Source organism: Hypomesus transpacificus, chromosome 8 (genome assembly GCF_021917145.1).
Source record: "Hypomesus transpacificus isolate Combined female chromosome 8, fHypTra1, whole genome shotgun sequence".
Lineage (NCBI taxonomy): Eukaryota > Metazoa > Chordata > Actinopteri > Osmeriformes > Osmeridae > Hypomesus > Hypomesus transpacificus.
In genome coordinates, this window is record NC_061067.1 from 11,908,647 (window position 1) to 11,921,096 (window position 12,450).

The 12,450-nt window shown below is 43.1% G+C and overlaps 1 protein-coding gene across 7 annotated transcripts in view; it reads right to left on the reverse strand.

The window, feature by feature from the left end:
* Window positions 1-4,360: 4,360 nt before the first annotated feature.
* Window positions 4,361-12,450, reverse strand: part of ppp4r1 (protein phosphatase 4, regulatory subunit 1) — a 30,940-nt gene continuing 22,850 nt past the window's right edge. For 2 of the 7 annotated variants that reach the window (XM_047023438.1, XM_047023435.1), the window contains exons 14-19: window positions 8,088-8,249; window positions 7,638-7,738; window positions 7,423-7,543; window positions 7,165-7,293; window positions 5,579-5,720; window positions 4,364-5,501 (exon numbers count right to left, since the gene is read on the reverse strand). In XM_047023438.1, the coding sequence (XP_046879394.1) occupies window positions 5,338-5,501; window positions 5,579-5,720; window positions 7,165-7,293; window positions 7,423-7,543; window positions 7,638-7,738; window positions 8,088-8,249 (819 nt within the window). In that variant the 3' untranslated portion in view covers window positions 4,364-5,337. Of the gene's footprint in view, window positions 5,721-7,164; window positions 7,294-7,422; window positions 7,544-7,637; window positions 7,739-8,087; window positions 8,250-12,450 lie in introns of all 7 variants that reach the window. The other 5 variants (XM_047023437.1, XM_047023434.1, XM_047023433.1 and 2 more) reach the window with 3 other exon arrangements.

Genomic DNA, 12,450 nt, shown 5'->3' on the forward strand with positions numbered 1-12,450 from the left:
AGTCAACAGATAACTCTGTGATGCTATTGGTACTACATGACTGTGCCCGAGGACGCTGGGCACCAGAGTGTTCACCCTCTTCTACCCAACGGATTGCTTCCCGTCGGATATCCAAGAAACCAAGTCGGGGGTTAAGCCTAGTGTGACGGCATAACTCCCGACGCAGCATACTATCTCGCACAAATTCTATGAACTGGTCACGTAAAACAATATCTGGATTAGAAAAACAGTCTGGATCTTTACGATTTACGATCTCCATTAGGGACATGAGAGCATGGGAGTACTCCCGCAAAGACTCTCCCTCTAGTTGCCTTCGCTGAAAGAACTGCTTTTGAAGGCTAATGTACGACTGTGCACAACCATAGACATTAGTAAGGATAGTAAATATTTTCTCTGGGTCATCTCTGTCCACCGCAGGACGAAACTTTATCTCCGTTCTAGCCTCACCATCCAACAAATCAAAAATGGCTAGGGCTTGTTCGGAAGTGGCCATAGGCCGTAAGGACAGGTGGTTGCGGGCCTCCTCAACCCAATCTTCCACAGTTAAAGAGTCTTGTGACAGCTTTCCTGAAAACCTTGGGCACTTACGCTCCCGTGGAACATACACAAAACGCTCCACTGTCCCACTAGGGGCAGTGACTACCGTGTTACTCTGTGCGCTAGTGCTAGGGTGGCCGAGTGGTGGATTTACTGGTATATGGGGTGAAGGGGCTGATGTTACCTCTGCTCTCAGTTTGATGTTCTCAGCCTGGAGTTGCTGCACCAGCTCAGTAAGTGCCTTTAATTGAGCGCCCATTTCTAGAGCAATATCTTCATCAGCCATTCTACCTCAGTCTGAAGTAAAACGAACAAGGGAAAAAAAAAAAAAAAAAAAACAGTGGCAAGAGATAGGACAATGGAGTTGGCAGTTCTCTCAAGTTGCCCACGCCGACAGAGTCTTCATCTGGTCTTCAACCACTGTTTTCCCAAACCTACGCTAAGAGCCACCAACAAAAAAACAACAATAAATAAATAAAATACAATTTCCAGTGACCAGACACTACACAAAGCTACTGACTATTACTGCCTCTGGCTGTGACCCTACTCGCAGCGCCAAATGTAACAGACCCTGACTGTCACTTATCATGAAGTCCACGGGACGCAGGCTAATCAAATGAATGACTATACAGAGGCAGATGTAGCAAAATACAGTACGTTTTATTTAATAAATATCTGGTCACTGATGAATAAGTTTACAAACAATAATACACACACTGCCATCAAAGTAGTTCCCCACCGGGTTATACAGGCTATGAGTAACCAGTAACCCCACAGTCTGACCAAACCAATCCCCAATATCAATCAACACGATCTGGATTATAACACTGCAAATCACACAAAACACTCAATGCAAGTAGGCTAACACCGAATCCAGAACAACGTGATATGACAAACTTAGACACACTCCACACAAATGTGTTTGGGGATCTAAACACAATGTCAGAGGTAATCACAATGGTTACACCAGCCTAATATATCCAAAGGCTGGGAGCACCCAGATGGCAGTTAACTAAAAATAACACATTCATACAAACAAAAGGAAACAACGATCTAAAAGAAATATGCTGGTAGCTCTCACAGTCTATGATTACAAAAACAAATTAAGGTAAGGGAAAACAGTGGTCACCCTATTTCAGGACGATGCGCCAGCACAAACACGACCCATAGTCTGCAATCAGATCTTCCTATGTCGCAGTGTTCCTCCGGCAACAGACAACCACGGGCAACAAGCGCCAAACAATTCAAACAATTTTCTCAGTTGGGTGGGAACGACGTATATATACACCCCGCCCTTAAGAGGGCGTGCCCAATGCGCTGCAAGTCAGCCCTACCACATATGTATATGCATGTAGGCCTATGTGTAAATCCCTCTTTGATTTCATTGACTGTGACAGGGAATACGACGCGAAAAACGACGCGAAAACGACGCGAAAAACCTCAAGGCTAGGGGAGAGCGGGGGCAAAAGTAACACGGGACAAAATTAACAATGCGATTTTCTCAGAGCCCTGACTTCATTTGCTTTCCAAGTTATGACAGCACCTTCAGCATGCTACCTTTGATGCAACTGCCAAATTTCACGTGATTTCGTCATCGTTTGCCGCTGTTAGGTGCGGAAAGCACTTTTCGAGTGCGCAAAGTAAATTACTAAGGCAGTCCTTTTTTAATAATAATTAATTAGAAGTTGTGTTTCCCGTTTCATGTGTCACAGTCACAGATCAATCTACAGGTTATTTAGTGCTCTAACACATTCTGAAGGTTGCCTTGTCAAGAGTTTTTCAGTATAAAAGTAAATTTGGTTTAAATGTCAGTTTCTGTTCCTGTTCCTGTCGGGACGAAAGCAACACTTGTTACTTTTGTCCCGCCGCTAATGCAATAGTATGTGGTGAATTTCTGTTCGTGGAAAGCATTTATTAAAACATGTTTATGTCATATTATATCAACAGAATATGCCAAGAGTGAGGGTCAGAAAGACAGACAGAGGTCTGATTCAGTAAAAAATGATAGTAAATATTTGATGCAACTGAAATGTAAAATGTATCGTTTTTTTGCAAAACTAATGGACAAAATATGTTGCATTTACATATTAGCAAGGTCATAGTCAGGTATATGTAATAAAAACCAGAGTTACACAAAAAATCTAGCTTGTATCGTTGTGTTACTTTTGACCCACCCCTGTGTTACTTTCGTCCCAACTGATGGGGTCGAAAGTAACAATGTGCAACTTGTGTTCAAAATGAAATTATACTGAAGTTATTCGACATTTGTCCAAAATACCATCTGGTATTGATAGACCACACTTACAAGTTATAGACCCAAGCAAAAATATATCTATGTCTAAAACATTCTCTTTTAAAATTACGTTTTGCTGAAAAATGGTACTTCCGCCCCCGCTCTCCCCTAGCAGAGTCTGAAGCACAGTAAAAGTTTCAAGTATCTTTATTGTCAATTTCTTCACATGTCAAGACATAAAAAGGAATCGATATGACGTTTCCCACTCTCCCACAGTGAAACATAAAAAGCACAGGCACAACAGATAAGACATTTCTTAAAACAGCGTTACATATTCACATAGGCCTACAGCAGCATAAGCTCATAAAGCATAAAGCTTGCTCTGTACGGCCCGAGAAGGTCTTGCAATAAAGGAGTCCTTGTCGGCTGAATCGATAACGCTCAAACAAGAACCATGTGAAATAAAGGATCTTGGCGATCGCAAAGAACTCTATTGGTATGGAAAGCTAATCGAACTAGAATATATCTCCTTGGTCAGCTGGGTCTCTCAAAAAGGGAACTGCCAATTATTTTCCGGGGGTGTGGCAAGCTTATCCAGCTACACTTTCGTTACATTTAGCCTACATTTAGTCATTTAGCAGACGCTCTTATCCAGAGCGACTTACAGTAAAGTACAGGGACATTCCCCAAGACAAGTAGGGTGAAGTGCCTTGCAAAAGGTCACAACATCATTTGGCAAGGCTGGGAATCGAACTGGGAATTGGCAACGTTCAGATTACTAGCCCGACTTCCTCACCACTCAGCCATCTGACTCTCTGAAGTTAGCCTGCTCTGGAGCAGGTTAGTGCTAACTGATGTTACTATGGTGATTTATCGAAAGTTGCTTCCACGAACCAAAAAGAGGGGCGTTTTTGATCTTAGTCTGAAAATTAGCTCGCTAAACCGCTTAGCGAGCTACGGCAAATACCCCCTTGGGCCTTGAGTTCTAAACTGGTCTGTTATTGTTTACGTTTCAAAAAAGGTAAGAGGTCTGAGACAGGTAGTGTCATTTGACCTCTAGGGGGCACTACAATAGGTAGGATTGTGTGTTGACCAATAACTGTTGATTTGTTTGTCGTATTTAAGTGATTCCTTTGTCTTGTGATATCTTACTTAGTAGATCCCGTGTCTGACATGTTAAATACCAGCTGAATTGATGTGGCAGCCATTTTGAATGAATGAATAAAACCTAATTTGGCACAGATTATCTTCAGACCACAATCACCATGACATGTCAAAATAGCACTGAACGTTAAATGAATGAATAAAACGATTTTGGTGAATATCAAATATTCACCAAATTTGGGACAGATTATCTTCAGAACACAATCACCTTGGCATGTCAAAATAGGACTGAATTACAGCTGTTTAAACTTGGGCCAAATCTGACAACCGCTTGCCACAGGAAAAACTGCTTCTATTTTTACCAAGTAACTGATGTTTGTGATTTCCAGCACTGAGCATAACTCACTAGGATAAATTGGTGTCCTGGCAACGGCAACGTCAGAGGTTCGAATCCAGCCAAAGCTGACGAGCTTGTCATGTCTTTGATTCTCTGTTTAGCGAGACTGTAAGCCACTGCAAAGGAAGCCAGGTACACCGCAGTCGCTAGCTAACTGTATGCTAGCTGTATATAATCAATGCAATCCTCACACAATCTATCAAAATTATTTTAGATTTTTGAATCCGTTTGTTCGGTACAGCCAATCGAAACAGGCAGCAGAGCCGCCAAACAAAGTTGTGTCTTATCTCAGCAAATCTTTGATGGATTCACGCCAAACTTGCTGCATGTACTCGGAACCCTCTTCTGAGGATGTCTAAAGTTTCATCTGACCTGCTTGGCCACCCCAGTGCTGCTTGCAGCTATATTCTTAACATGCTTTTCTCCCTACAACCACAAGTAGCTGTTTCACACACTGTATCAACTCTACACACACACGTCCTGTGAGATTTAGTATGTGCTTTATTTCTTTTGATGGCGGACAGGAAAATGGAACAGTTGCATCACAATACTATTCATGATCACTGATCAACAAGGGGAAGAAGCATTAGATATGTACAGTCTGGGGGGTTAAAAGCCCAGGTTCTAGTGGTTGTTTCTGGGCAATAGAATATCATATAAAAATACAAGGCTATGCCCTACACTGCTGTTACCAGGGATACAACAATGTGCTGCACTACAGTTTAAAACCATGAAGAGCCCTTGGAGACGAAACTCCAGCCACCTGCACACACACACACCCAGTTGCCATGGGGAAGCTGAGAGTGGTGGATGCCAAGTGAGGTAATCTCTACAGTAACAAACAGGACCTAGTCAGGGTTGTCCTGCCTTGCGCTGAATCAAGCTGAGGATGGCTTCAGACAGGAGAAATGGTCCATAAACTCACGTCAGCTTTCTTCCAGAAATTCAAGTTTGTTTTCATTAAGGAAGACATGATTAAGGCTTTTGTGGTACAGATAAGGTCACACGAGAGGAGCACAACTGGCTCAGAGCAGTCAATGTGTGTGTACGTTTGTGTTTGCTGGACTCAGTATGTGGAGGAGGTTGTGCTCATGGCATCGTCGTTGAGACGTGTGTTCCCAGGATGCACGCTGGCAAAGTATTTAACGTCCTTGTCGAGGTCGGTCTGCAGCACCACCAGCGTCTGCTCCAGCGCCTCCTGGTGGACACTGGCAGAATGCAGGAAATACTCTGGAGAGAGACCAAGGCAGGGGACAGAGGGTTAGTGTGTGTGTATGTGTGAGTGTGTGTGTGTGTGTGTGTCCCACCTTTCTCCAGCAGGCTCTGGCGCAGGGTCTTGGCCAGCAGCACTCTGACATTGGGGACGGGGTCGGAGCAGAGCTGCAGCAGAGGAGCCAACAGGTGCTCAGAGAACTGCTCCAGAGACAAACACTCCTCCTCTACGGACAGCTACACAGGACAGACATAAAGAGAGGGGGAGAGAGAGAGAAAGAGAGAGGTGGCATGTAAGAGAGGTCTGTGATAACATGTTCTCTCTGACAACCAGTGGCTCTCAGCTGAACAATGCCATGTGTGTCAGCTGCTATTCAGCTGGGGAGTTTTGAGCTGTGTGTTCAGGGTTTTTCCTGGATCAAAATGGGTCTTCGGTGCTCCCCCCCCCCCCCCCCAAAAAAAAATGTATATATATATTCTTATTTTTTCTAATCAATGTATTTACCCCCCCCCCCCCCCCCCCCCACACACACACACATGTTCGTCCTATTTCCCCTAAAGCAATCAAATTAGGCTACTTAAAGACACCTTACATTCATAAAGTATGTTCTAAATGGCATAAATTCTGCCAATTAATAATTGACATAACAATTTAATGTAAAAGTTCAGTAGCCTAGCCTATTGATTAAGGTAGGCCACTCTGAAGCATGTACACTGCTTGCTTCATTTGATCTTGATAGGCTAAGCATTCTGTAGCCAATATTAACAATACACCCACTTTTCATTAATTAAAACTACTTCAGCATAATAATGCACCTAAAATACAAACCTGAGCAAGGGCAGCAATAGCTATAGACGTGCAATTTAGCTAGCAGGGGAAGAATACAAACAACAATAATCACCAATTAACTTGATTTAAATTTGCAAGAACTATAGACTTATACAATAACAGGCTTAAATGAACTTACAACATACGTTATACGACTTACAGTTCTCAAGGACGCACATACGCAATCTCAACTGCGGTGTGAAGCGCGTGTCCGTGCAATTCTCCGACATGCACTCTAACAATCACTGCTGATAAGGGGATTTGTCATTGGCGCTCGGGAAAACAGCTTTGGCGTGCGCCAAAATGTTCTCTATGCAGGAAAAACCCTGGTGTTCATATACTGTATGTGTATGTGTCGGAGAAATTTAGGATGTAACATTATATTCGGAAAATACTGGTGCTAGTATTCCTTGCCTGCAGAGAACCCCCTTCCCACATGACCTATAGATGACACTAGGCTTACGTAAACAAACTGACCTAGGTTGACTATTAGCATACAAGAGGTGCAATAAATGTGTTTAACCTTATCTGTGTTGAGTGAATCATATGGTCAAGCCTAGGGCCAGAGAACTTTAGGTTTCCACGTGCATGCACACTGTCTCTGGGATCAATCATATTGACAGATGATATGCAGGAAGGGACTTCTCACCAATAAATGGTCTTACCTGAAGACTGCGGAGCTAGACAAACTTTGTATTGCGATCAGATTTTGTCTCCTTGCCGGCAAGCATTAAACTATTGTACTTTCTTTGAATCCGACGACTCTGTGCATTACTTGATAAAGAAATTATCTTAACAGTATGCATACAGTGTATGTGAGTTTGTGTGAACTTTCATGTGTAAGTGTGTTACCTGGCAGATCAAGGCAAAGGCTTGTCTCCCAGACCACTTGGGGGAGTGGCAGAACTTGTGGACCAGTTCAGACAGCAGGTCAGCCAGCAGGCTCTGGCAGGTCCCCAGCTTCCTGATCATCTCACTGACCTGGACAACAACAACACACAGTAAACCACCACCACTCTGAACAACAGTTTACACAGTAAACTACTAAGAGACGGTCATGAGGCAAGCTGTAAAAGGCTTAGAAGTGGGTAGGGTGTGTGTGTTTTGTACCAGTTTGTAGGAGGTCCAGCGTACGGAGGAGACTCTGTCAGTGCACAGGCTGAAGGCCAGTGGCCTCATGTAGTCATACACATCCTGACCATTGTACAGCTCCAGCAGCCGCACCAACTGTCTGCGGGCACACACACACACTTTGTTAAAGATACATCTTTAGACTGTAAAACAGGCCATTGTTTTCATGCTGCCCTTGTGTCAGAGACACCTACTCTGCCAGCTCAGATCTGAAGCGCCAGTTACGGCTGTTGTCAGTGACCAGGAACTCCTGAAGCTGGTAGAGATATTTACGCCTGGTCTCCTGGTGAAGAAGCTGGAGGGGAGGAGAGGAGCGGGCATAGGATTACTTGGAATTTTGGATAGAATTTTGTGGAAGAGGTAGCAAGTAGGCAAGTTTTCCCAAGCTGAGGAAACTGAAGTTGACAAATGGATGCAGGGAGGGACACGAGAATGATGGAGGGCAGGAGGAGTAGAGGGAGGGCAAGAGGAGTATAGGGGGGAGGGCTAGAGGAGGGAGAGCAGGAGTAGGGGAGGGAGGGCAGGAAGAGTGGGGGAGGGAGGGCAGGAGGAGTGGGGGAAGGAGGGCAGGAGGAGTTGGGGAGGGAGGGCAGGAGGAGTAGGGGAGGAAGAGTAGAAGGACGGCAGGAGAGGGAGATGGGTACCTTGAGGAAGTCGTAGAGGTGTTTGAGGACCCCTATGCGGACCTCGTCCAGGTCCTTCAGGAAGCTGTTGAAGATGGGCACCAGGTCTGCAGCGGTAAGCTGAGCTCCCAGGATCCCAGCCAGCTCATGGATGGAGAATGCCAGTGTCCGACGCACCTTCCACTGGGGGCACACACACACACACATGTATATATACACACACACTCAACAAATATATATGAAAACATATACACACACACACACATATTAATGCATATACACACACACACACGACAAAGACATACACTGGTCAGCCATAACACACTGGTCAGCCATAACAATAACATTATACCTGCCTTTTGCCGCCAAAACAATAGCTGCAGATCCTACAAGTCCTGTAAGTTTCTAGGTGGGGCCTGCATGGATCGGACTTGTATGGCCGGCACATCCCACAGATGCTTGATTGGATTGAGATTTGGGGAATTTAGAGTAACTTTGTTCTGAGCATTTCTTTTTCAGCCTGGTATATTTTAAGCCCCATATCTTTTTGTTCCCTAGTTAACTTTTTAGTTTTCTATGCTATGCTAACTTGTTCCTGTAAACCAACCACTACATCTTTACCTTCTCTAACATCAGAAGTGTAATTTTGACTTGTCTCACCGGCATTTGACGCGCAGGGTGGAGTTTCAACAACTTCACGTCCATATGGAGACACAATACTTTATCCCCAACTATGACAAAATGTGTGCATTGTTTCACAAGTCTATTAATACTGGTATGCACTCTCCTCCATATATTAATATCAAACTCACACTCGTGGATTCAAAATACTTTTTTACTATATTAAATGTGACACAGTGCGCCGGCATTTGAAATGCAATTTGTGAGTACATGTGATAATCTCTATCATCATCCCATTTGGTAACGTTTCTAATGCTAATTTACCGCAAACCATGAGTCTATTTGGATCTAAAATTATACCTAAACAGTTAAAAGTTTTACTATGTTTCTCCCCCTCACCTGTAAGTGTAATTTCAGCATTTTATTTTTTGTTTTCTTTGAAACAGCCATGGATTCTTTTTTTCAAGCTAAATGTTTGAAAAGGAGGAATATTAACACTTTTTTCTTCAATAGGTCTGAATAGATTTCCTGACAGACAATTATAAGCCAATGAATGATTGTGTTACGCGCCAACATTTGCATACTACTACAATGAATCCTGTCGATGGTAATTGTTTTTTTTGTTACCGAGAGGGGGTTCTATTTTCCCAATGTTTGATTTTGTTCTGTACACTCGAAAGGTGTTTGTAAAGCGTCTCTAATAAGTAAAAAAATAAAATGTTACCATGACCGAAACCGAAGTCCACATACATATACTCCCCATCGACGACAACTCAGTGTTTCCGTTATGTTGATTTGGCCGTGGCGGCCTGCCACGGCTACATTTCTGCCGCCACGGTTTCAGAAATACGGCCATACTGTCTATCAGCAGCAGGGATAGACAGAGTAAAAATAGGCCCTAGACTTTGATCCAGACCGGCCCACCAGAACCGGTCCCGTATACGCCACCACAGTGAGCGCCCTGCTAATGCATGCAAATTATGTGCCTGATGTGATGCTAGTTAGGGATTTCTTTGGCTGATTTGAGCGAAAATTAGTTTTTGGAGCTTTATGTAAAACAAACAGCCGTTTTTTCAAATGATAAAACATTGTCTAGTCAAGGTAATTACGTTTACGTTTCTTAGCCTGGTTTTCCATCTTTATATTGTCTCTACTACCTGGCTTTTGATCTGTCAGTGTCACTGTATAAGCGGCATTAAGGGCTGCATAGACATTCATTTCGAATAGTCAAGACCAGGGGTGTCAAACTCATTTCGCATCGTGGGCCACATACGGCCTAGGGAGATGTCAAGTGGGCCGGACCATTAAAATTATACCATACTCTGCTATAAATAACCAAAATATCATGTCTTTCTTCTGTGTTATCTAGTTTAATTGATATAAAGACCATATCGTATAAAGTCCGTCCAACCGCTTTAACAAGTAATGATCTCTTCGGTAGTGTAGTTGGTTAAAGCGTTGTACGACTACATATTGTTAATGCGAATCTGGGATCCCAAGTTCGCGCCCCAGTCCAGTGAATCTCGTACGATATTCTTTAACTTTTACTGTGAGAAAATGACATAATTCTAAAGGCCTACGGATGTATCACAACATTTTAATGTGTGAGCACTAATATCAGATCAAAATGAACACATGTAGCCTTAATTAAATATTGAATAACGTAGGGTAGTCTACCGTCGGAGACAATCACTACGCCTCATTCAGCCAGTTTAAACGGCTGCTAGATGACGCTGTTCATTTTCAAAGCGCCGATAGTTCGGCTCTTTGGGCCGGCACAATCCGGAAGAAACCACCAAAGCTTCACAAGGCATCGTTCGCCCATCCCTAGTAGAGACCAAGGTATTAACAACGTCGTAACAACAGATGGCGCATTGATACCGTCTGCTGTTTTCAGTCTGTCTCAGTGATGCGGCTTGTCTTCTACTCTGATGGAAAGAGTGCGCCCCTTAGCGGATAATCCATGAATTGCAGCGAATTCAAAATATTAATTCCATGTCTTTTATGCATTTTTTCCACTTTCAAATTATCCTGCGGGCCTGATCGAACCTCCTTGGGGGCCGGTTCCGGCCCGCATGTTTGACACCCCTGGTCTAGACCATTGTTTTCCAAAGACTGAGTCGCGACCCTCAGGTGGGTCGCCAGAGATTTTTTTGGGGTCGCCTTCTCACGATCTGCATCTCTAACAGTGGCGATTTCTTAAACAAATTAATGGTCAAATATTTACTATTGTGTTAAAAAAATGTATGCGTAACAACAAGTTCATATCAAAGACTAATTCATTCAGAATCAGCTACATGTATTAGCAAGTCGACTGACTGATTTCCTTCTCATTCATTCCCGTAGCGCCACAATGCATTTCCCTGTTGAAGCTCAGCTTACATAGACTTCAATGGGGCTGCTTTGAACAGTTTTTTTCCAGTGCTTCGAAACTATATGGTCATTGGATAAATGCTGCGATTATGTCCCTCCTATGGACGCTCAGATGGGGGGGGAGGTGAAGGGAGGAGTGGACTGGCCTGGATGCTGGGCTTCCGCGTGATGATTGGAGGGTCTGTCGAAAGACTGCATCTCCTTTTGATTGACAGTAATTTTGTACTATAAAATGTCACCGAAGCTGTTCGAGCGCAGTCCCATCGCGGATTCTGTAAGTGTAGTCGAAAGACAAAATGCTGCAACCTATTTCTTGGTATTTGCTTGGCAAAGTTGCTAGCAAATTTTCATCATACATTTCATACAATTTTACACCACATGCCTTGTTTCAGTTTAACCTAATTCCCACATTTTCTTCGAGTTTATTGTTTTGTTGATCGTTCCTTCATTCATTCATACATATAGTAGGCTAGGCTAGTGTCGTAGGGGTGAACTAGCCAGTGAACAAAAAAATTAATAGAGATATATATATATATATATATATATATGATTTAGGCCTAAAGTTAGCTTCCCCTATTTGAAAGACCAGCAGCCGTCTTCGCTTATTCAAACTCATCTTGTTGCGCTTATTGAGAACTTTGATTGCTATTTTTCAACAGAGAGGTATGCCATTCTGAATGATAAAAGGTGGATGCAAAATCCCTTCGAATTTGAGTCCTGAGGCTTTGCTCGAGTTGACGATTAAGGCCGAAATATGCTTCTGCGTCTCCGTTTACGGATGGGCGGGCGCACGGATACGCACGGATACGGACAGACTTTGTTCATGGTTCTCCGTAGGCTGTGGGTGCTGAAAACAATTCACCGCCAGAAGAGTAGGTGGCGCAACTTTTTTTTGTCAAAGACAACCTTAGAGAAACCGTCTTTGTGTGGAAGTCGTCATCGAGTGTTTACTATATTTACCTAGCAAGTCGGATCAAATTTACAAATTAGCCGTTTCATCAGAATCAGAATCAGAAATGGGTTTATTCGCCATGAATGTTTACACAGACAAGGAATTTGCTTTGGCAGGGAGGTGCATACAATAAACATATAGGAATCTTAAATTTAAATGAGGTCTTACTATACTAAGGATACATAAACTAGCAATACTAAGTGGAGTATTAGCAATACTAAGTGGAATACAATTAGAATAAAATATACAATAAAATATAAGTTGCCAATTTACAGTATAAAATACAATATAACAGGAATTGAATGTAGTGCAAATATAAAGTTTTAAGACATTCAGTCAGTGTGGGCTCTTGGCCTTGTTGAGGAGGCCAACAGCGGAAGGGAAGAAACTGTTTGTGTGGCGTGAGGTTTTGGTCCTGATGGACCGCAGCCTTCTGCT